The 21,977-nt window shown below is 57.4% G+C and overlaps 1 protein-coding gene across 8 annotated transcripts in view; it reads left to right on the top strand.

Moving 5' to 3' along the window:
• PTDSS2 (phosphatidylserine synthase 2) overlaps positions 1 to 21,977 on the top strand; it is a 29,559-nt gene that overhangs the window by 7,084 nt on the left and 498 nt on the right. For 3 of the 8 annotated variants that reach the window (XM_036859408.1, XM_036859409.1, XM_036859411.1), the window contains exons 2-10: positions 367 to 468; positions 17,783 to 17,917; positions 18,172 to 18,222; positions 19,005 to 19,118; positions 19,252 to 19,370; positions 19,738 to 19,852; positions 19,978 to 20,123; positions 20,209 to 20,394; positions 20,515 to 21,281. In XM_036859408.1, coding sequence (XP_036715303.1) covers positions 367 to 468; positions 17,783 to 17,917; positions 18,172 to 18,222; positions 19,005 to 19,118; positions 19,252 to 19,370; positions 19,738 to 19,852; positions 19,978 to 20,123; positions 20,209 to 20,394; positions 20,515 to 20,674 — 1,128 coding nt within the window. In that variant the 3' untranslated portion in view covers positions 20,675 to 21,281. Of the gene's footprint in view, positions 1 to 366; positions 469 to 7,816; positions 7,900 to 12,118; positions 12,187 to 17,782; positions 17,918 to 18,171; positions 18,223 to 19,004; positions 19,119 to 19,251; positions 19,371 to 19,737; positions 19,853 to 19,977; positions 20,124 to 20,208; positions 20,395 to 20,514; positions 21,282 to 21,840; positions 21,969 to 21,977 lie in introns of those variants that run through there. The other 5 variants (XM_036859407.1, XM_036859406.1, XR_005020826.1 and 2 more) reach the window with 4 other exon arrangements.

The following is a 21,977-nucleotide window of genomic DNA, read 5'->3' as shown; positions in this document are numbered from 1 at the left end:
GCCTCTGTCCGCCGCCAGTGCTCCGCTGTCATCCCGGCGAACCTCTCAGCCGTGGTCACTGCGTGAATCACGAGGTTGGTCTCGGGGCGATCTTGCTCGGTGCCCGGAGCCCACTCTACCGGCTGCCTGGTCCCTCTGAACCAGAGCCGCCTGCCCGGGACGCCTTGAGCCAACGTGCCGTCCACTCTCCCCGCCCGAACGGGCCGCCGCGCCGGCGCGGGACCGTCTGGGAGTCACGCAGCCGTAGCTGGCGCTCGGGGGATTCTGAGCTGGAGGTCGAGGGCTGAGCTCGCTCCTCTGGCGGCACGTCGCGCCGCGGTCCCACGCGTGCTTTGCGTGCACCGACGCGGGCTCTTTGCGTTGCAGGCGGGCCCACACCCTGAGCGTGCTCTTCATCCTCACCTGCGTGCTGGGCTACGTGACGCTGCTGGAAGAGACACCGCGGGACACGGCCTACAACACCAAGAGGTACCGGCCCGGCCCGGCCCAGCCTCGCTCCACGCGGCTGGCGGGGGCTCTGGGTGCTGTGTGGCACTTTCCGCCCCTCTTCTGCCCGTCCCCATCCCTGGGACCCGCTGCTCACGCTGCATTTGCGCGCGAGAAACCGGAAGGTGCTGCGGCAGCTCCAGGGAGGGGTCTAAAGGGGTTCAGGTCAGTTCCGATGGGGCGGCTTCCCCACACATCCCACCCTCAGCACCCCAGGCCCCACCTGATTGTCCTGCTGGTCAGCTCAGTTCTGACACCGTCCCAGGCAGCGCCAGGCCCCATGGTCCCAGGCTCGGTCCGGCCAGACTGCATCGCCTCCCCACTTAGACCCCAGTTGCAAGAGAGGTCATCACCTGACGGGCTGTAAACCATAGGTTCCCACCGCCTCCTCCTTGGGTGCAATTAATTTGCTAGGGCGGCTCACAGAACTCAGAGAAGCATTTTACTTATTTATGATCAGAGGTTTATCATAGAAAGATGGAGGAACAGCCAGATGGGAGAGACGCACAGGGCGAGGTGTGGGGATGGGACGCAGAGCGGCCACACGGCCACCAGCCTGGAGGCTCTGAACCCCAGTGCCTCTGGGGTTTAGGGAGGCTTCCTCACACAGCGTGATGGATTAAATCACTGGCCACTGGCGATTGACTTAATCTTTACTCCTCCCCAGAGGTCTGGGGGTAGGACGGAGAGCCCTCCAATCGTCTGGTTGGTTCCCCTTGCAACCAGCTCTCATCAGGAGGTGGGCTCCAAAAGTCACCTCATTAACATAACAAAAGATACCTTTGTAGCCCTCAGCACTTGGGCAATACCAGAGGTTTTAGGAGCTCTGGCCAGAAACAGATGAAGACCAAATGACGTATTTCTTGCTGTAAAGCACAATATCACAGTGACCGTGAATTTGGGTGTCTGGGCTTTTTGTGAGGCCAGGGGTGGTTCCCATCAGCTACCACCATTCTTCTACACTCTGTTGATAAGAAGACTTTTTGAAAGTTTTAAACTGGCTTTAGGAGTCTGGTGGTCCATCTCGTCCTGCAGGGCAGGAAGGGGGTAGTCTGTCTTTCCAGCATTATCTCCAGAAACAGACTAGCTGGTAGGTTTGTGTCCTTTGCCTGAACCCCATAGATTCTGGGGCCAGTCTCAGAAGTGCGTGGGGAAGATGAGCTGGTTTCAGAACTCGTTTCTGTGCATTGTCTACGCTGGACGGACTCACCCCTCCCTCTCTGGTGCCATGAAGCCCCCGTTGCTGTTCTCATCCTGGGGCCCAGGCTCCTGCTCTGGTGGGACAGCTAGAGGAGACCAGGCAGGGACAGAGGTGGAGGGCGGCATCCAGAGCCCAGAGGTGGCAGGAGACCGTTGGTCAGCTTTGGGTGGGGGCTGGGCTCGTGCACCTTCACCCTTGGGGTCTAACCCTCTGCCTGGACTGTGGTGTAGACGCCAGGGTCCAGGACCCCAGGAGGTGTGTGTCACCCTCCCCTGTAAGGCGCAGGCCTCCCGCCCGGGCTCCCCAGCCCTCCCCAGCCCTCCCCAGCCCCATGTGATCACACCGCAGGCCTGGCAGCCGGGGTCGCAGAGCCCAGAGCAGAGGAGGGAGCTGGGCTGCTCTTTGGGCCCCTCTGGGTGGGTCTGTGAGGGGGACGCCGGGCCCGTGGACCTGGAGACGGAGCCCCACGTCTGCCTCGAGGGGGCTTCCCGCTGGAACTTGGCCTTTCCTGTGCATTTGTTTGCCAGCACGTCGTTATGGAGGGTTTGCAGCGTCTGCTGGGCACAGCCAGGCAGGGAGGACCAAAAAGTAGAGCTTGGTCACACTGAAGAGGTGTCCCCATGTGGCTGTGAAGTTGGGCTGGAGATGAGCAGTCATGACGTCACAGGGCAAGACCAGTCACAAGGGCGAGTGGCCCACGCAGTGTGTCCCGGGACGCCTCCCGAGGCAGGGGCGGGGTTTCACTCGCCAGACGCCTGCCAGGCGAGTCACAAAGCCTGCTGCCCTGGGCCCTGCCCCGCGCCCGGGGGTCCAGGGGCTCAGACCCCCAGCGTCGAGGGGGCTTGTTGGCCTCGTCCGGGACAGCAGCTGTGGACCCGGGTGGGTGCTTCCCCACCTCTTCTTCCTGCACTGGCCTTTCTCCCGAGCTGTTCCTGCCCGAGAGAGGTTGGCACAGTGAGCCCAGAAGGTGCCACCAAGAGGGACACCTGGGTCCTCTCCCTGGTCCCCTGTGTGATTTCATTGAAGGCGGGGCCGGGCGAAGGCAGGTGGGTGGGAATTCGAGGGCCCCAGGCACTGCTCTGCCCTGAAGTTCTGTGCTCTGGGGACACAGGACATTGTAGCCACAGTCCCTGGCCCTCTCGGCCCACTTCAGGGGCACAGAGGAGCTGCTTTCCTGGCCCTGTACGGCTGCTGGTGGCGCCTGGAGCCCCGCCCTCACCTGTCTGAGGCTCTGCGGCTTCTTCCAGGGACAGTCACATGCGCGTGTGGGTTCATTCATTTCTGCTGAGTCCACTCTCACCCCCGTGGACCCCGGAGGGGCCCACAGCCTGCCCCCCACGTCAGCACGTCTGCCTGGGCTGTGATGAGGTCTCCCCCCGGTCTCTGGAGGCCGCTGGGGCTGCTGATTTTTATTATGTCAGAGCTTTTGATGCTGTCAGGGGAAGGTTTTGTATATGTAAAATACTTCCCAAAGGTTACGGTTATTTTTTTTTTAATTAATATTTACATTGTTAAAAATCTAGGAAATTGGTTTGTTTCCCTAAAGCTTTCAGTTTCACCTTGTGTGTCATTGTGGATCTAACAAGTTCTGTCACTTTAAGGGAGTAGATTTTTCTTCCTAGGCCAACTTTATTGTTGTGTCATTTAATATAACATGCACGTAATTAAAACGTACGGCTCATCTACATGCCACAACTAGGTGGAGGTACACGCTGAGTTTCCTCTGAGGGCCGCGGTCAGTCTGCACTGCTGGCCACAGGCCACCACCGATCTGTCCCCACAGGCCCTTCTTGCCTGTTGCACAGTCTCATCCAGCATGCGCCCTTGTGTCTGGCCCCTCCCACTCGGCATGATGGTTTTGTGACACCCACGTTGCCGTGTCTGTCAGCGGTCATCCTGGTCCATTGCCAAGGGGTGGTCCACCGTGTGGACACGCCACAGTTCCTTGATCCATTATCTGTTGGTGACGTTGGGATGTTTACGTATATATACACATGTGCATGTGTAAATGTGTAAATAAATCAATACATGTACAGTATAAACATATTTTGCATATTTGTAATGTGTAGAAATATAATGTATTCACAGTACTGAAGAACAGAGGCAGAGGACTGCCGCTGCCTGGCTTCAGGCCTGACCATAAAGCTGTGCAGTGGTGGTCAGGACAGTGGTGCTGGCAGAAGGCTGGACAAGTAGAGAGCCCAGAAGTAGCCCCACACAGAGAGGAGCAAAGACAAGTCAGTGGAGAAAGGAGAATTTTCAACAAAATAACCTAGATACAGACCTTACGCTTTTCACAATAATGAATTTGAAATGGATTATAGACCTAAATATAAAATAGAAAACTATAAAACTTCTTGAAGAAAACATGGGAGAAAATCTGGTGACCTTGAGTTTGATGATGCCTTTTTTTTTTGGCCTCGCCATGAGGCATGTGGGAGCTTAGTTCCCTGACCAGGGATCGAACCCGCACTCCCTGCAGTGGAAGTGTGGAGTCTTAACCACTGGACCGCCAGGGAAGTCCCAGTGACTTTTTAGGTAGAACACCAAAAGCATGATCTACAGAAGAAAAAACTGATAAGTCGGACTTGATTAAAATTAAAAACTTCTGCTCTGCAAAACACACTGCTGAGACAAAGAAAAGACAAGCCACAGGCTGGTGGGAAATATTTGCCAAATACACATGTGATGAAGTATCTGTATTCACTGTTCAAAGAACTCCTGAAGCTCAGCGGTAGGAAAACCAGCAGCACAGTCACAAACCGGGCAGAAGGTCTGGACGGACACCACAGAGGACACAAGTGCGTGAAAGGACGCTCAGCACCATGCATCAGCTTGGAGACGCCGCTACACACCTACTCGAGTGGCCAGGGTTGAAAACACGGAAACACCGGGCGCTGGCGACGATCTGAGGAACAGGAACTCTTATCCCTCGCCGGCAGGAACGTGAACAGGGCAGGCGCTTTGGAAGACGGTTGGAGACTCTCTCAGAGAACTAAACATAATCCAGCAGCTGTGCACCTTGGTATTTACCCAGAGGAGCAGAAAACTTAAGTCCACACCAAAACGTGGACATTTGTAGCAGCTTTGTTCACAATCACCAAAACTTGGAAGCCACCAAAATGTCCTTAGTGGGTGAATGGGTGAACAAACTGGTACCTTCATGCAATGGAATATCATTAAGTAATAAACAGAAATGAGCTTTCAAGCCATGGCGACAGAGGCGAAGCTTAAATGCATATTGTTGAGGGAAAGAAGCCAGCCTGAAAGGGCTCCGTGCTGTGTGAGTCCAGCTGTGACGTTCTGGAAAAGGCAGAACTATGTGATGGTAGAAAGATCAGTGGTTTCTCGGGGCAGGGGGAGGATGAATAGGTGGAGTGTGAGATTTTTTTAGGGTCTTGAAACTGTTCTGTTGATATTGTAATGGTGAATGCATGACCCTGTGTGTTTGTCAAAACCCATAGGACTAAACAACACAAAGAGTAAGCCTAAGTATGCAAATTTTAAAAATTGTTTAGGGGCTTCCCTGGTGGTACAGTGGTTAAGAATCCTCCTGCCGATGCCGGGGACACGGGTTTGAGCCCTGGTCCGGGAAGATCCCACATGCCGCAGAACAACTAAGCCCGTGTGCCACAACTTCTGAGCCTGCGCTCTAGAGCCCGCAAGCCACAACTACTGAAGCCCGCGCGCCTAGAACTCGTGCCCTGCAGCAAGAGAAGCCACTGCAGTGAGAAGCCTGCGCACCACAATGAAGAGTAGCCCCCGCTCGCCGCAACTAGAGAAAGCGTTCGTGCAGCAACGAAGACCCAACGCAGCCAAAAATAAATAAATTTTTTAAAAAAAGTCATTTAAGAGGTAGAGGACCCCAGGAAGGATTGCAGACTGTGACAGGAGAACATACGAAAGGTGCTGACCTGAGTCACTTTGGAAACGAGTGGGGTCTGTAGGCCTGAAGGCAGGGGGACGTGCACACAGCACTGGGCTCTAGTGGTGAAGTTGTTTCCCATGGGGCATGGGTTAACAACCGTGTCCCTGCTGTACACGTGCGCTGGGATTGAACAGGAAAGTACACGGATGGTGGGGGCCGGGAGTCTCACCCCGGAGGAGCGGGAGGTTACAGGCGACCAAGGGGAGAATGATCCGTGGATAACAGATGCTGATTGGAGACGTCAGTGAGAACTCACGTTCGTTTAATGTAGAGACAGGTGGTTACACACAGGAATATTTGTAACGTGTGTGTATGCAAGGTTGGCACACACGTATCATGTTGCTCTGTCAGCCGAGAGGGCCCAGAGGCAAGGAGCACACGGGCCCCCAAATCTTGGTTCCTAAGAGCATTCGTTCTCCAGTAAAGGAACCAGGCTCCCTGGACAAATGGCCAATTGCAGGCCTGGGACAGGGAACCCCCAAGATGGGCCTGGAGCATCTTCTAGCACCAGAAAGTAGGGAGGTGCTCAGAAACAACAATACAAACCTCCACAAAGATGGGGTGTGTCAAAGCAGTACAGGAGCCAAATGAAAGCTCCTTGCGGCCAAAGCTGGAACGATTTGAGCAACAAAATCAATCAAGTATTGAATTATAACCCAGCGTGTAACGTAGGTACCCACAGATCTGGGCTGATGTAAGAAATGACCGAACACATTAGTGCATCGGGGAGCAGAGACAAACCTCCTGCACAGAAGGTTTCCCATCAGGTTGCGGAGCTGCTCCCTGCCAGCTGTGCAGGGGGGCCTCCCTCCCGAAGGCGAGGCGTGGAGGGGACCCGACAGACACGCCTCTGCCAGGGGCTCGGGGTCAGCACCGACAATCGGAATCGTGTCAATGGCGTGTACCCTTGATATGAGGTGAAGATGGTCCTTAACATCTGTGATCTCACTTGCAAAAATCCTATAGCCCTGATCTAATCATAAACAGCCCTGATCTAATAAAAAAAGACAGCCTTCATTAAGGGGCATTCCACAAAATACGTGGCCAGTGTTCCTCAAAACTGTCCAGGTCATCAAAACAGGGCCAGTCTGAGAACCTGTCACAGGCCAGAGGAGCCTAAGGAGACCTGAGGACTGTCATGTGGGGCCCCAGATGGGGTCCTGGAATAGGAAAAGGACTTTAGGTAGAAAGTAAAGAAATCTGAAAAAAAAAAACTGTGGACTTCAGTTACTGTATCAGTGTTGGTTCACTGACTGTGACAGCTGTCCCACGCTCACGGAGTGTGGGAAATTCTGTACTATCTTTGTAACTTTTCTGTTCTAAAATTAAAAGATTATTTTAAAGTGTAATTTATTTGCTTTCCTCTAAAAGTCCTTCTGGGCGACAGATTTTCCCACATCATCTCTTTGGGGCGGGAGGATATCTAGCGGCCCTTTCACCAGACCCTGGAAGGGTGGCCGTCGCCCCCAGGGCAGCCTCGCCTGCACCCCACCCCGCCGCTGAGTGCCAGGGACAGGGCTTTGCGTCCTCAGACCTGCTCCTGGGGACAGCGGCCTCGGGTGTCCCGTGAGAAGTGCGTCCGTGCACAGCAGCTTCACGTGCAGTCACCCAGGCCTGCGAACGCGAGCCTGTGAACCCTTGTGGCATGACAGTCCCCCATGGACGGGGTGAGCTGGGCCCACCTTGCTCCTCCGTCGTGGGCAGGGGTGCCGTGTGCGTCTGTGTGGCTTTCACTCTGTCTCCTGGTGGGTTCCTGCTGGGACTGGATACGGTGGCCCCACAGGACGAAAGAGCTACCAGCAGGGCCCCAGCCTTGTTGGAGCGGGAAGCCGTTTGATCCTAATAATACCTTTCCTTCTTAGGGCTTTAGTGAGCTCTGGATCGTCCTGTATGGAATTTTAGGGGGTTTTTGTTTGTGTGTTTTTAACGTGCCACACGTCTTAGTGGCGTGGCTCTTGACGGTACACATGACCCAGCCCAGTGGCAGGGCCTTCTCCCCGGGGTGGTGCTGCCTCTGGGGCCAGGGCGGCAGTGCTGGGCCGCCAGCCTCCCTGCGGCCGAGCCTCGGCTCTGCCCCAGCCCGGGGTCGGGGCCGTCCCCATGGTGGGCGCCCAGGGGTCCCTCCCACCTCCCGCCAGGGAGGAGCCGACCCGGAGCTTGGCGCTTCTGCACACTGAGGGCTGTTTGTTCTTTATTTGCAGAGGTATTGTGGCCAGTATTTTGGTTTTCTTATGTTTTGGAGTCACACAAGCTAAAGACGGGCCATTTTCCAGACCTCATCCAGGTAACTTGCCATTTCTTTCTCCGTGTGTGCCCGCGTAGCTGTGCTGTTCTGAGGGTCGCTCTGTGTCTGTGCTGCTGCGTGTGAGTGTCCCGTCCCCCCTTGGGCCCCTCCTGGCTGGCCGGCTTCACTGCCACCTCGAAGCCCCTCCTCTTTGGGCGCTAGCCCCCGGGGACCCTCCCCCGCCCCCGCTCCTCCCCCATCCCTGCCCTCTTTGTGCTAGTCAGGGGGGTCTTCCTGCAGGCGGAGGCGTCCGGGGCTGTGCAGTGCGCTTGGCGTGGCCTCGAGCTGGTGGTTGTGCCTCGCCGCTGTTGGGGGGCTCACAGGGCGCCATCCGCAGCCCCCCCCCGGAGTCATGGGGCCTTCTGGCAACCCCTGGGACGTCCCCTCACAGCTGGAGTGGCCCCAGCCTGTCCGGACTCCAGCCTCCCCTAGGGGCCGGCTCCAGGGCAGGGGTGGTCAGTTTTCCTGAAGGGTCTCAGTTTAGTAACGAGTTTCTGTCTCAGTAAGGGTGTGTATTTATCGTAGAAAATTTGGAAAATACAAAAAGTATTTTTAAATAAAAATAAAAACCACTCACGAAAATAACCACCGTTAAGTTTTAATGCGTGTGTATACGTGTATACGTACCCAGCTGTAAAAACAAGAAGTTGGCATCAAACTGTATGTGTGGTTTTGTATCATGCAGTATTCACCTCAGGCTTAACGCATGCGTATCCTTGTTAATTTTTCCTTTGAGAACTGGAGTTTTGATGGCTCCTGGTTTAGTCATCATCTGAATGTACTACAGTTTACTCAACCAGTCCTATATGATTGTATACTTGGGGGTTTCCAATTTCGTGGCAATAACCAGGCTGTAGTGAATTTCCACTTGTACACCTTTGTGTACCTGTCTGATTATCCATGGGACCAAAGGTCCAGGGGAGGTAGCAGGGCATGAGCATTTGGGGCTCCTGATGGGTGCTACTCAGTTGCCCCCTAGAAGGGGCGTATCTGCCCAGGGGCCAGCGACCCGGGGGTTGTGAGCGAGGCCCCCGGGGGCTCTGCCCCCTCAATGCCTGGTGGGGACGTTGGTGCTGGGTGAAGCCCGTGTGGTCCCCGCCCCCAGGGCAGCGTGAGCTTCCTGAGCCGCAGGGCACGGCCCCCACTGGGGGTTGGGGAGGGGTTGCAGGACCTTCTCCACCGTCTCCACTGGTGTGGGCCCGTCCAGTCTTGCCTCAGAAGGGTGTGGACTCTTAACCAGAGCAACGGAAAAGTGAGCTGAAGTGTCGGAATCACAGTGAGAAACCAGGTGTGTTCAGTGCTCGTCAGGCAGACTTGGAAGGGAGAACAGGAGCTGCCAGAAACTCCCCAGAGGCTGTCGGTGGGTGAGGGCGCAGCCAAGTTCTCGTGCGCACCCGGCACTGGACGGGGCCCTGCCCGCGTCATCCCGGGGCTTCAGCTTCAGGAAAGCTCCCTCTGCGGCTCTGCGCGGTGTGAGCGTTAGGCCGGCTCCCCCGCTGCAGAGGGCGGTGCCCTGGTTTCTGAGTTGATGTGCTGAGCGCGGCTCTGCCTTTCTCCTTAGTTTACCTGCTGTGCGCACACCCTGTTTCCCTGCCAGTCTTGGCTTAGTTCACGTGGAGACCTGCCCAGGAGCACCGTCCAGACGGCTTGTTCACCTGGTAGTTGGCAGCAAGTCCTCAGCCTCTCAAATCAGGTTACGTGTGCACGCTGGCAGGAACGGACTCCACAGAGGAGGCGCCCTGGGGTCTCCGCGTGCCTCCCGCCCTCCTCTGGGCCTGGCTCAGGCAGCCACTCGGGGAGCAGACAGCCGACCTGTGTGGGGCGTTGCTTTATTTGGAAACGAGTTGGCTGCAGCTCCGACTGGGGCTGCCACTAAAGAGGCCCCCTTGCCTTCGTGCGTGGCTCCCTGCAGAACGCTGGAGTAGACGAGGACGTTGCAGGTGCTGCTGAGCTGCCCGGAGCTGACGCTCAGGAAGGAGCTCCGAGCGTGGGTCTGGGAGCGGGGCAGCCTGTAATCAGGAGCCTCTGGGGTGGCTCGCGGAGAGCCGGAGCCGGGCTGGGGTGTGGGGACCCGGGCCGTGGGGAGGGACGAGGGCCCGCTGGCCACTGGCGGGGGGCAGGCCTGGGTCCTGGTGAGCGCTACGGGGTGCTCGTGGTGGGGAGTCTGAGCTGGCTGCCTGTCTGAGCCGAGTGGGGGCGGCCGGGGGAGGGACAGTGCAGCCTTCATGGGAGGAGGCGGCCGTCCCGGCAGCCGGGCAGCTACACTCAGCCGCCCCAAGTCCCTGCTCCACAGCCCTCGACCTGCTGCTGCAGCCTCGAACCAGGGAGAGTTTTCCAGGTTTCTCCTATCTTCAAGGGCACGAAGAATAAGTCTGTCACCTCAGCTGTTTACGTCCGTTGTCTCAGAACACGTTAGCCCACCTGCCCAAGAATTCACCACGTTTGTATTTCCTGCCCGTGCGAGGTTGGATTCTCGTCAGTCTCCGGGGCGGTTTTCCCCGGGCGAGTGGGCTAGGCCCCAGCCCTGAGGGTGCCAGGCGGCCCCAGAGCCGGACGTCTGCACACTTCTCACGCTCTTCCGGCACAACAGGCCCCGCACCCCTCCCTCTCACCTGCCCGGCTGCCTGTACCCTGGGTCCCCACCGAAGCGGGGGCGGGAGGGCGCGTGGCGCTGTCACAGATGACCTGGAATAGCTGTGGAATAGCCGTGGCCAAACCTTGTGTCTCCAGTTTGTGAGCACGGCTTATTTTTTTAATTCAAGGTGAATTAGCTTTTAAAAGTAGGCTGGTGGGTTTTTTTTTCTTTACAGACATAAGCATAGGGGAAGCAGATATCTTATTATTTGTTTATTTTATTATTTTATTTATTATTTATTTGTTTTTTAGCTGCGTTGGGTCTTCGTTGCTGCGCACGGGCTTTCTCTAGTTGCGGCGAGCGGGGCCTACTCTTCATTGCGGCGCGCGGGCTTCTCGTTGCAGAGCACGGGCTCTAGGCACGCGGGCTTTAGTAGTTGTGGTCCGCGGGCTTCAGTAGTTGCGGCACGTGGGCTCAGTATTTGCGGTGCGTGGGCTCTGGGGCGGACAGGCTTCGGTAGTTGTGGCTCGCGGGCTCTAGAGCGCAGGCTCAGTAGTTGTGGCGCACGGGCTTAGTTGCTCCGCGGCATGTGGGATCTTTCCGGACCAGGGATTGAACCCATGTCCCCTGCATTGACAGGCAGATTCTTTACCACTGCGCCACCAGGGAAGTCCCCTTAGGCATTTATTAAACAGGATTCTGAAGATTCTTGGAAGATAGACATTACCGTTGGCTTTTAGGACAGTTCTAGACCTTCCCCTTCCTGTCATCTCATCCCCCAGGGACTTGAGAGTATGGATAGCAGATGGTGGGAGAGAGGAGTCCCGGCCAGTGAAAGGGGTTCTGAGGGACACGTTCGTTCTTTTTTCCAGCTTTATTGAGATAGGATTGACACGTAACATAAGCTTAAGGTGTACTGTGTGATGATTTGATACATGTGTATTGCGTACTCCAGTATGGTTAGTTAACCTCTCTGTCATCTCATGTAATCTCAACTTTTTTTTTTTTATGGCGAGAACATTTAAGATCAACTCGCTCAGCAACTTTAAAGTATATAATATAGAACCGCCACATGTAGTCACCGGAGGGGCAAAAGTGCTGACTGAAACTTAAGACAGTTTCCTGAAACAAATCGTCGTCCCAGGAATTCAGAGATGGTTTAATGTTGGGAAATGTGTTAATTTCATTCATCACATTAACACTAAAGAAAAAAATTGATCCTCGTAAATGCAGAAGAATAAAGTTTTGTACTCATTCATGATAGAAACACAGCATACTGGAATTAAAAGGTTCTCTTACTGTGACGAAAGGTATCCACCAAAACCCTGCAAACTTACTTAATGACGAAGGTTAGAAGCATCCCTAGGGAACACAAGACAAGGATGTTTGCTGTCACTGCTCGTATCTGGTGGTTTGCGGGCCTTCTGTGCTGCGGGAAAGATTAGGGACGGGAACGGAAGAGGAGGAGGAAGAACAGTCAGAGGGAAACCGTGCCCAGCCCTGAGTTAGATCTTGCTTCTGAAGTCTCTACCAGGGACCTGAGGGCCCCGAGCAGAGGCCGCGCGTGCGGGAGCTGTGTGGGGCGGGGCCGCGGGCCGCAGGGCGGCGCCCCCTGATGCCTCTGTGTTCTCCGTGTCTGTACAGCCTACTGGAGGTTTTGGCTCTGCGTCAGTGTGGTCTACGAGCTGGTTCTCATCTTTATACTCTTCCAGGTAAGCGGGTCTCTTGGTTGGGTGAGCTGTGAAAGTGGAGGTGGCACAGAACGCTCTGCACATTGGCCCCCAGGGCTCTGGTAGGAGGCTGGACCCCACCCGAAGGGGGCAGGGGCCGTAGGGGTGGGAAGGCGCCAGCCATCGCCTGCGGCAGAGTCTCCGTTCTCAGCGGGCCTGGACCTCTGGGCGCAGCTGCCGCGTGGCCGGGGGACGATGGGTTCAGATGTGGACGCCTGGCGGGCGCTCCAGATCTGAGCAGGGCTGAGCCCTCGCAGGGGGCACACCTGACCCCGCCGCACAGGCGCTCTGAGTGTGGGCAGTGGGCCCAGGGCCAGTCGCCATGGGCCTCGTTTCTGGTTTTGCGGGTGACCAGCTGTGGCTTTGTGTGCTCTTCTCCCTTCTGGCACACGTTCTGCAAGGGGGTTGGGTTGGAGGTTGGAAACTTAGCTCCTCAGTAAATCTTGGATCAGGATTTGTTGCCGCTAACGTCTGTCTGACTAATACTCCTGTTCTGCTGGACTTATCGAGCTCGCCTTTGAGGGTGGTCTCCAGTATTCACAATCTCAAAGCAGTCAGCGATAGCTGAGTAATTAATCATCACGTGGGAAGGTTTGCATTTCGGGTAGGTGTGCAGGGCTGGGAGCTGTAACACCTGTTTGTGTTTGTGTGGACACCACAGTTAGGCACAGAGCCCCAGGCCCCCTCGGGTGCCACCTCTGTGACCCTGGCCTCGCAGTGGCCTCGCAGGCACCATCTGTCCCTGCATCCCCGCCATTTGTCTCTTGGAAAGTCTCGTGTGAGTGGAGTTGTGCAGAGCGTGGCCTTCACTGCCTCTGAAACTCACCCAAGCCGTGCGCACCTACAGCCGGTCCTCTTTATCGTGGATGGGGCTCCTGGTGGAGGGACCGCCATCTGTCCAGTCACTGGGGTTGTGTCTGGTTTGGGGCAGACGTGCGTGGAGCTGCTCTGAGCCTCAGGTACAGGCTCTTGTGTGGACCTGAGCTTTCATTTCTTGAGGGTGAACACTCGGGAGGGACTCCTGCGTCACAGGTTATAGGTGTCTTAGTCCCAGGGCAGCTGTGTCCCGCCAGCACCCTCTCTCACCTTGGCAGTACTGGCCATCACCAGGATCTTTTATTTTAGCCAGTGTCTTATGGATTTCACTGCATTGCTAGAGTGGCTGATGATGTTCGACCAACTTCTCCTGCCTTCATGAGCCGTGAAACACACATCCTCCTCGGTGAAGTGTTTATTTTTTGCCCTTTTTAAAAATCGGGTGGTTTGTTTTTGTAGTGTTGAGTTATGACAGCTTTTTATGTAGTCCTGGTTACAGGGTCCTTTGCTGGATGTGCTGGGCCTTCGTTCTTTAACAGTGGCGGTCCTTGTGTCTTTTCTTTTTGTGTTTTTGATGTCATGTCTAAGACTTCTTTGTCCAACACCAATTTGTTAAGATTTTCTCCTGTACTTTCTTTTAAAACCTACCTGGTTTTATATTTTACACTGAGATTGCTTATTCATGTTGAATTTCTTTTTACATTTTGTTTTGGAATGATTGTAGATTCACAGGAAATTGTGAACAAATTGTACAGGTAGGTCCTGTGTTCCTTCACCCAGGTCCTCAATATTTTGCACAAATGTAGGACAGTATGTGTACCTGAAACTAACACAATATTGTAAGTCAACTATACTTTAATTTTAAAATATATATATATATGTATATATAAGACAGGATCAAACCAGGAAATTGATATCAATGCACTCCACAGAGTTTGTCACAGTTCAGTTTTACACGCATGTGTGCACACACACGTGTGTATGTAGAATTCTGTGCAATTGTTTTGGTTTTATTGCAGTGTATTTAATTAAAAGTATTTTTTAACTACAGTAAAAAACACGTAACATAAAATTTACCGTCTCAGCCACTTCTAGGTGCACAAGGCGGGGCACGAAGCACATGCACATGGTCGTGTTACCTTCCCCACCATCATCCCCGGAACATTCCGTCTTCCCAAACGGACGCTCTGTCCCCATGAACACTCACTCCCCTCCCCTCCCCCAGCCCGGGCCCCACCGTCTACTTCCTGTCTCTATGGATCTGACTCCTCCAGGGACCTCCTGGGAGTGGAATCAGACAGCATTTGTCCTCCTGTGACTGGATTATTTCACTGAGTGTAACGTCCTCAAGGTTCACCCTGTGTAGCCTGTGTCACAGTTTCCTTCCTTTTTAAGGCTGAGTAGTGTTCCGTTGTGTGTTTAAACCACATTTTGTGTATCCACTCAAATGGACGGACACTCGGGTTGCCTCCACCCTTTGGTGACTGTGAACGTGGGCGTGCGAGTACCTGTTCCAGTCGCTGCTTTCCATTCCTTTGAGGACACGCCTACAAGTGGGATTGCTGAGTAATTCTGTTTAACCTTTAGAGGAGCTGCCAGACTCCACAGCGGCTGTGCTCATTTTACAGTCCCTCCAACAGCGCACAGGCTTCCAGTTGCTCCGTATTCTCACCAACACTTGTTATTTTCCTTTTTTTGGGGGGGGCGGGGTGGTGAAGTGGTAAAATATCTCGTGGTTTTTCTTTTTTTTCTTTTTTTTTTAAATAAATTTATTTATTTATTTTTGGCTGCGTTGGGTCTTTGTTGTTGCGAGCGGGGGCTACTCTTCGTTGGCGGTGCGCAGGCTTCTCATCGCGGCGGCTTCTCTTGCTGCGGAGCACGGGCTGTAGGCACGCAGGCTCAGTAGTTGTGACACACGGGCTCAGTAGTTGTGGCTCGCGGGCTCTAGAGCACAGGCTCAGTAGTTGTGGCACACGGGCTTAGTTGTTCCGCGGCATGTGGTATCTTGCCGGACCAGGGCTCAAACCCGTGTCCCCTGCGTTGGCAGGCGGATTCTTAACCGCTGCACCACCAGGGAGGTCCTCTCATGTGGTTTTGATTTGCATTTCCCTGATTGCTAGTGATGCTGAACATCGTTTCATGTGCTTGTTTGTATGTCTTTTTGGGAGACCAGCTTTTGTTCTGATTGATTTTTTTTAATGGTTCATGTTTTGTTTTATTTATTTAAAATAAACTTTTTATTTTAAGACAGATTTACAGGATTGTGAAGTTAGTGCAGAGAGTTTCTTCACCCAGTTTTTCCTGTTATGAACATCTTACACTAATATGACGCGTTTGTTACAATTAATCATTATTAACTAAAACCCACACTTTCTTTCAGATTTTCCCCTCCTCTGCAGCACAGGACCCTCCCCTTACGTGGGTCTTTCATTTCTCTCAGCAACATTTTGTGGTTTTCGGAGTATATGTTTTGCACTTCCTTTGTTAAATGTATTCCTAAGTATCTCACTCTTTCCGGTGCTTTCCTGAGTGGGACTGTCTTGATGTCGTGTTGGTCTGCTGGTCCCTGGCGTCTGGAAGTGCAGCCCGCTTGCTCTGTCGGTCTGGGCCCTCTGTACCTGCTCATTGGTTCCCACAGCTCTGCTGCTGTTCGGGGGGTTCCTGAGGGGGTCTCTGTGCAGGAATAGGGGGAGTTCACTTCTTCCTTTCCAACCTGAGTGTCTGTCTGTCCGTCCGTCTCTGGCCTCACACTGTCCCCCACTTCTTAGCAGGGAGCCCTCAGCCCTCACCAGATGCCCCTTGTCAATGGAGGAAGTTCCACTCTTCCTAATTTGTTGAGTGTTTTTTTCATGAGAGGGTATTAGATTTTGTTGGTTGGATGCTTTTTCTGCATCAAATGAGATGATCATGTGGTTTTTTCCCTTTATTAACATGATGTTTTGTGTTGATTCATTTTCTCATTTTGAACCAGCTTAGCGTTCCTGGGATAAAGCCCACTTGGTCGTGGTGTATGACCTTTTGTATATACTGCTGGATTCACTTTGCTCGTATTCTGTTGAGGATTGTTGCATCCATATTCATAAGAGACATTCTCTGTGGTTTGCCTGGAATGTCTTTTTCTGATTTTGGTATCAGGGTTGCTGGGGGTTTGTCTGGTGTTTCTGTCGTGATTTGACACATGATTCTGACCGTCGGTGCTGACCCCGACCCCCTGGCAGAGGTGTGTCTGTCGGGTCCCCTCCACGCCTCGCCCTCAGGAGGGAGGCCCCCCTGCGCAGCGGGCGGAGAGCAGCTCCATAATCCGATGGGAAACCTTCTGTGTGGGAGGTTTGTCTCTTCTCCCTGACTCACTAATGTGTCCGGTCATTTCTTAAATCAGTGCAGACTCGTGGGTAGGTATCTACGTTATACTTTGGGTTACAATTCAATACTTGATTCGTTGCTCAAATTGTTCCAGTTGGCTGCTGGGAGCTTTCCCATACCCCACGTACGTGGTGGGTTCTTGGTGTTTTGTTTTGGGTTTCTGAGCACCTCCCTCCTTTCTGGTGCTAGAAGACATTCCAGGCCCATCTTGGGGGTTCCCTGCCCAGCCCTGGAATCTGTCATTTCTCCAGGGAGCCTGGTTCCTTTATTGGAGAACGAATGCTCTTAGGAACCAAGATCTGGGCTCTCTCGGCCAGCAGCGCGGAGCCCTGTGGGTCCTGACTAGTGAGTCTGCAGATTTATAAGTGGCTGGTTCTGGGAGGCCCTCCTGCCCAGGCTGCTGTCCTCCCCCAGAGCCGTGTCACGAGGGGTCAGTCGGCCTCCCTGGCCTTTGCTGGAGTGGAGGTTCATGGTCTGGCCCTCTGGGCTTGGGTGACAAGCTCTCAGCTGGGACCGGAGCTGACTTCCTTGGGTCCCGTCAGCCCTCAGATGCCCTGAGACGAAGACACAGTGCTGTGTTTCACTTCTCTGAGGGTTGAGTGTCCAGGGATCTGAGCCCCTAATGACCTGGCTCCGGAGCAGAGCCCGTGGGGCCACCCTGACTCAGGAACACAGCGGTGTCGGGTGCTGTCCTGCTGTCTGGCCCTCAGATCCTGTGTTACCAGGGCACACATGGTGGGGGGGGGGTTTCAGTTGTTCATGGTGTCACCTCAGTCATGTGACAAGATGCAGGTCTGAGTGTCATCTGTCCACACACACCACGGACCGCGTCTCGTCGCCCCAGCCTGGAGCCTCTTCCCCGCTGTGCCCTTTCGCTGGTACTCGGGGCAGGAGCGAGGGGACAGGGTCCTCATGACGGGTATCCCAGGGTGCCTCCTGTGGACCACAGGCCCCAGCTGGCGGCCAGCGGGGGCCTGGAGGGAGGAATGAGGGGGCCCTCTTCTGCCAGAGTGCGCCCCCAAAAGCCTACTTTGTGCCAAAGCTGGAGGCCTGTTTGGCCAACGTTGGCGTCTGGGAGAGGCTGTCCGGGCGCCGCGTGAAGAAGCGTGTCCCACAGCGCTGTTCCTCGGTGTGGGGTCTGGACCCCGAACTGGACGTAGGGAGGAGAGGTGGGGAGACTGGTGATCGGAGCGCCCTCCCACGGGAAGTGCCCCTGCGACGCCACGTGGTGTGGTCCTAGGGTCCCATGGGGGCGTGAGGACGTCCTCAGACTTGGGACAGCCCCGCTCTGCCCGGCCCGAAGTGGGGGCGATGCTCAGACAGTGCTTCCCCTCGCGGTTGGTGGGTGCTGTCTGCGCACCCCAAACCCCGCCCCACTGACATGCCGCCGCCCTTGCAGACCGTCCAGGACGGCCGCCAGTTTCTGAAGTACGTCGACCCCAGGTTGGGGGTCCCGCTGCCGGAGAGGGACTACGGGGGAAACTGCCTCATCTATGATGCAGACAACAAGACCGACCCCTTCCACAACGTCTGGGTAGGCGCCCGGAGGGGGACGGCTGGCCTCATGACGTGGGGGCCCCTCCCGGCGGGGCCGCGCCACCTCCCACGCGTGAAGCTCGGCGCAGCCCCAGGCGTGGATGTTTCTGGGACCCGAGTCACTCTGGACTGGAGGGGGTGAGGGTACCAGGGGCCGTGCCACCCACACGCGGGGATGCCTCTGGCCGCGGCGGGGCCCCTTCCCAGCTCACGACGTAGACCGAGCGCGAGGCCTGCCTCTGTGCCCCACAGGACAAGCTGGACGGCTTCGTGCCCGCACACTTCATCGGCTGGTACCTGAAGGTAGGCACCTCCTCCTTGGGCGGGGCACCTGGTTTCGGAGCCGCCCTGAACTCTGGGCCGTTTTCCAGCCGTGCGGTGGGTTGCGGCCGCGGTGTGGGACAGGCAGGCTGCCGAGCTGGGGGGCCTGACCCGACCTTGCGTGTCCTGGGCGTTGCGGTGGCCGCCGGAGAGCAAAAGGGAGAGACCCACGGGGGGCCCCCGGCCCCCACCCCACCCAGCCCTGGGCACCCTCAGGCCTGGGCACACGCGTCGTCGACATACCTGCAAGTTGCCTCAAAGTCGTTTTTTTTTTAATAAATTTATTTATTTTATTTATTTATTTTTGGCTGCGTTGGGTCTTCGTTGCTGCACGCGGGCTTTCTCTAGTTGTGGCGAGCGGGGGCTACTCTTCGTTGCGTGCGCGGGCTTCTTGTTGCGGTGGCTTCTCTTGTTGCAGAGCACGGGTTCTAGGCACGCAGGCTTCAGTAGTTGTGGCGAGCGGGCTCAGTAGTTGTGGCGAGCGGGCTCTAGAGCGCAGGCTCAGTAGCTGTGGCGCATGGGCTTAGTTGCTCCGCGGCATGTGGGATCTTCCAGGACCAGGGCTCAAACCCGTGTCCCCTGCGTTGGCAGGCAGATTCTTAACCACTGCGCCACCAGGGAAACCCTCAAAGTCTTAACTTGGGGCAGCCCGAGCCACAGCTGCCCTGCCGCCGCGCCTCACCGGAGGGCAGTGGGGCGGGGGTAGGGGACGGGCTGTCCTTGGGGGATCCCGCGCAGGGGGCTGACGCCCTGGCGGCCCGCAGACCCTGATGATCCGTGACTGGTGGATGTGCACAATCGTGAGTGTGATGTTTGAGTTCCTGGAATACAGCCTGGAGCATCAGCTGCCCAACTTCAGCGAGTGCTGGTGGGACCACGTAAGTGCCGCCCTCTGCGTCCCGGCCGGCCACCACGTGGGGGCAGCGGGCGGCACGGGGTCCCCTCAGCCAGGGCCGTTCGACCTGGGGATCCGTGGCACCCACCTCCCTCCCGCCTGGCTCCCACCCCCAGTGGATCATGGACGTGCTCGTCTGCAACGGGCTGGGCATCTACTGCGGCATGAAGACCCTCGAGTGGCTGTCCCTGAAGACCTACAAGTGGCAGGGCCTCTGGAACATTCCGACCTACAAGTACGTCTGGAGAGCCGCCCTGCTCCGCGCAGGCCTTGACCCCAGTGTGGGGCCTGCAGGGCCCCCGCCGCCCCCCGAGGTCCTTTCGTGAGGTGCTACAGGCGAGGATCTCGCCTCTGTAAACCCCACCCAGGATGTGACCCTGGGTGCTGCCCTCGTGGCGGCCGGGACGTCAGCCCGTCCCCATCCAGCCGGCTCCTCTTCCTCCCTGCTGGCCCTTCTCGGGGTCATCCCTTCCCAGCCGCCTCCCTCTGTGGAGAAGTAGAGAAACGGTCCCGGAAGAGACCTGGGGGGCCGGGGGGGGGGGGGGGGGCGGCGCGGGGTGTGCCCCGCGGGCGTTGCCCTGGGCTGACGGCCGCGGTTCCAGGGGCAAGATGCAGAGGATCGTCTTCCAGTTCACGCCCTACAGCTGGGTCCGCTTCGAGTGGAAGCCGGCCTCCAGCCTGCGCCGCTGGCTGGCCGTGTGCGGCATCATCCTGGTGGTAAGGCCCGCGGCCGCCTGCCGCCCCGCCCCCGGCCCGCCTGCCGCCCCGCCCCCCGCCGCCCCGCCCCGCCCCGCCCCCCGCCCCCGCCCCCGGCGCCCTCCACCCTCCCTCCTCTGCCCCAGTTTCTGTTGGCAGAGCTGAACACCTTCTACCTGAAGTTCGTGCTGTGGCTGCCCCCCGAGCACTACCTGGTCCTCCTGCGGCTGGTCTTCTTCGTCAACGTGGGCGGCGTGGCCATGCGGGAGATCTACGACTTCATGGACGACCCGTGAGGGCCGGGGCGGGGCCTGGGCCGCGGAGGGGCGGGCGCGGGCGCTCTCGGGCCTCACCCCTGCACCCGCCTCCCTCTGCAGGAAGCTCCACAAGAAGCTGGGCCAGCAGGCCTGGCTGGTGGCGGCCATCACCGTCACGGAGCTGCTCATCGTGGTGAAGTACGACCCGCACACGCTCACGCTGTCCCTGCCCTTCTACATCGCCCAGTGCTGGACGCTCGGCTCCGTGCTCGCCCTCACCTGGACCGTCTGGCGCTTCTTCCTGCGGTGAGCGCCGTGGCCCCGGCGGTCCTGCCTGCCCACCCCGGGCTCTGAGCTCCCCTGCGGGGCAGCGTCCAGGGACCTCCGTGGGCCGGCCGGTGGTGACGCAGCCCCCGCTGTCCCCAGGGACATCACCCTGAGGTACAAGGAGACGCGGCGGCAGAAGCAGCAGGGCAGGGACGACCAGGGCAGGGCGGACGGCAGCGTGGACGGGCGCCCACCAGGGCCCGACGACCCCTCGGGGCCCGAGGAGGCCGAGAGGGAGGGGGTGCCAGCACCGCACTGACGCTGCGGCTGGGCCTGCAGAGCCCAGGCCTGGCGCCCTCCACCCTCTGGGATTCCGGCCAGGAGCCTTCCAGCGGGCCTCAGCCCTCAAGGTTCTATCTCCCTCTTCTCCCGCGTGCACAGTGGGGTGGGGCGCGTGTGTGTGTGGCGTGTGCACACGTGTGGGTGCCTGTGTGTGTGTGCGCGTGTGCTCCTGAGGCTCTGGGGCTCGCCCTGGGCCGGCTGGTGCCCCCTCTGCGCGGTCAGCCCGCCGCCTTGGCCACCCCGAGCCTTGGTGCCCGCACGGCCCGGCCCAGGCAGCAGCGTCTCGGTGCCCGTCCGCTCCCTGGGCCCCACCGGTCCCCCACGACCTTCTGGCGGCACGTGTGAAGGACAGGCGTCCGGGGACGCCCTGACGTGGCTGGAAAGGGCAGATCCGCTTCCTCGGGAGCCTCCATCTGACCCTCCAACCTGGAGGGTGCGTGGACGGGGCTGCCCGCACATCGAGTCGGAGACTCCAAGGCCTGGTGCCCGCCGTCAGGAGGGCGGGTCGTGAGGGAGGGTCTCTGTGGCCCAGGGTTGAGGTCACCCCCACGAGCAAACAGAACAAATAAAAGCCACGGTGAAGGCCTGCGGCTCCGCGGCTCCTCGCTGCCCCTCACCCCCGCCCTACCCTGTGCCACCTCGGGTGCTGCCCAGAGGGCAGCTGGGAGCCACTCGGGCTGGACGCCTGTCCCGGCGGACGACCAGCGGGCGCGAGGGTCGCCGGCCTCCCGGGCGCCTCCTGCTGCCTCTGCCCCTCGGGCTGGCCTGAGGGAGCTAGTTCTGGGCGGGGGACGGGGGACGGCGCGCCGTCCTCAGGCTTCACACGCACGGGTGAAGGGAAGCGCCCTGACTTCCGGGCGAGGGTGACACTCCCGACCTCCCCAAGGGCAGGGCTCCTCAGAGCGCCAGGGCCTCGGTGGACTCGTTTCCTTAGTTTATTTTCCCGTAACTATTTCTGGGGAGAATTTCAAACCTAGGGCGGTTGTGAGGACAGACGGCGGCGCGCCTGTGCCCCCCGCCCCACCCGCTGCTCTTGCGTTGTGCTGTTGAGCTGAGTTTCTCAGCCTCTGGTTTCCATGGGCTTCCTCAGTGTGCCCCACCCCACCTGCTGCCGTCCCAGTGTCACCTTTGATCTGGGTTTAGGGCCGACGCCCGTCCCACCAGTGCGGAGGCACCAAGCGTCCTGTCCGCCCACCTCCACCCGGGGTTCTCGGCGTCGCGGGGTTCACAGTCGCTCTGCTCCCAGACTACCTCCCTCCTGTGGCCTGTGCTCTCCCTGC

This window comes from Balaenoptera musculus, chromosome 8, assembly GCF_009873245.2.
Source record: "Balaenoptera musculus isolate JJ_BM4_2016_0621 chromosome 8, mBalMus1.pri.v3, whole genome shotgun sequence".
Classification (NCBI taxonomy): domain Eukaryota; kingdom Metazoa; phylum Chordata; class Mammalia; order Artiodactyla; family Balaenopteridae; genus Balaenoptera; species Balaenoptera musculus.
The sequence above is the reverse complement of the archived record's forward strand: the minus strand, read 5'-3'. Positions and strand labels throughout refer to the sequence as shown.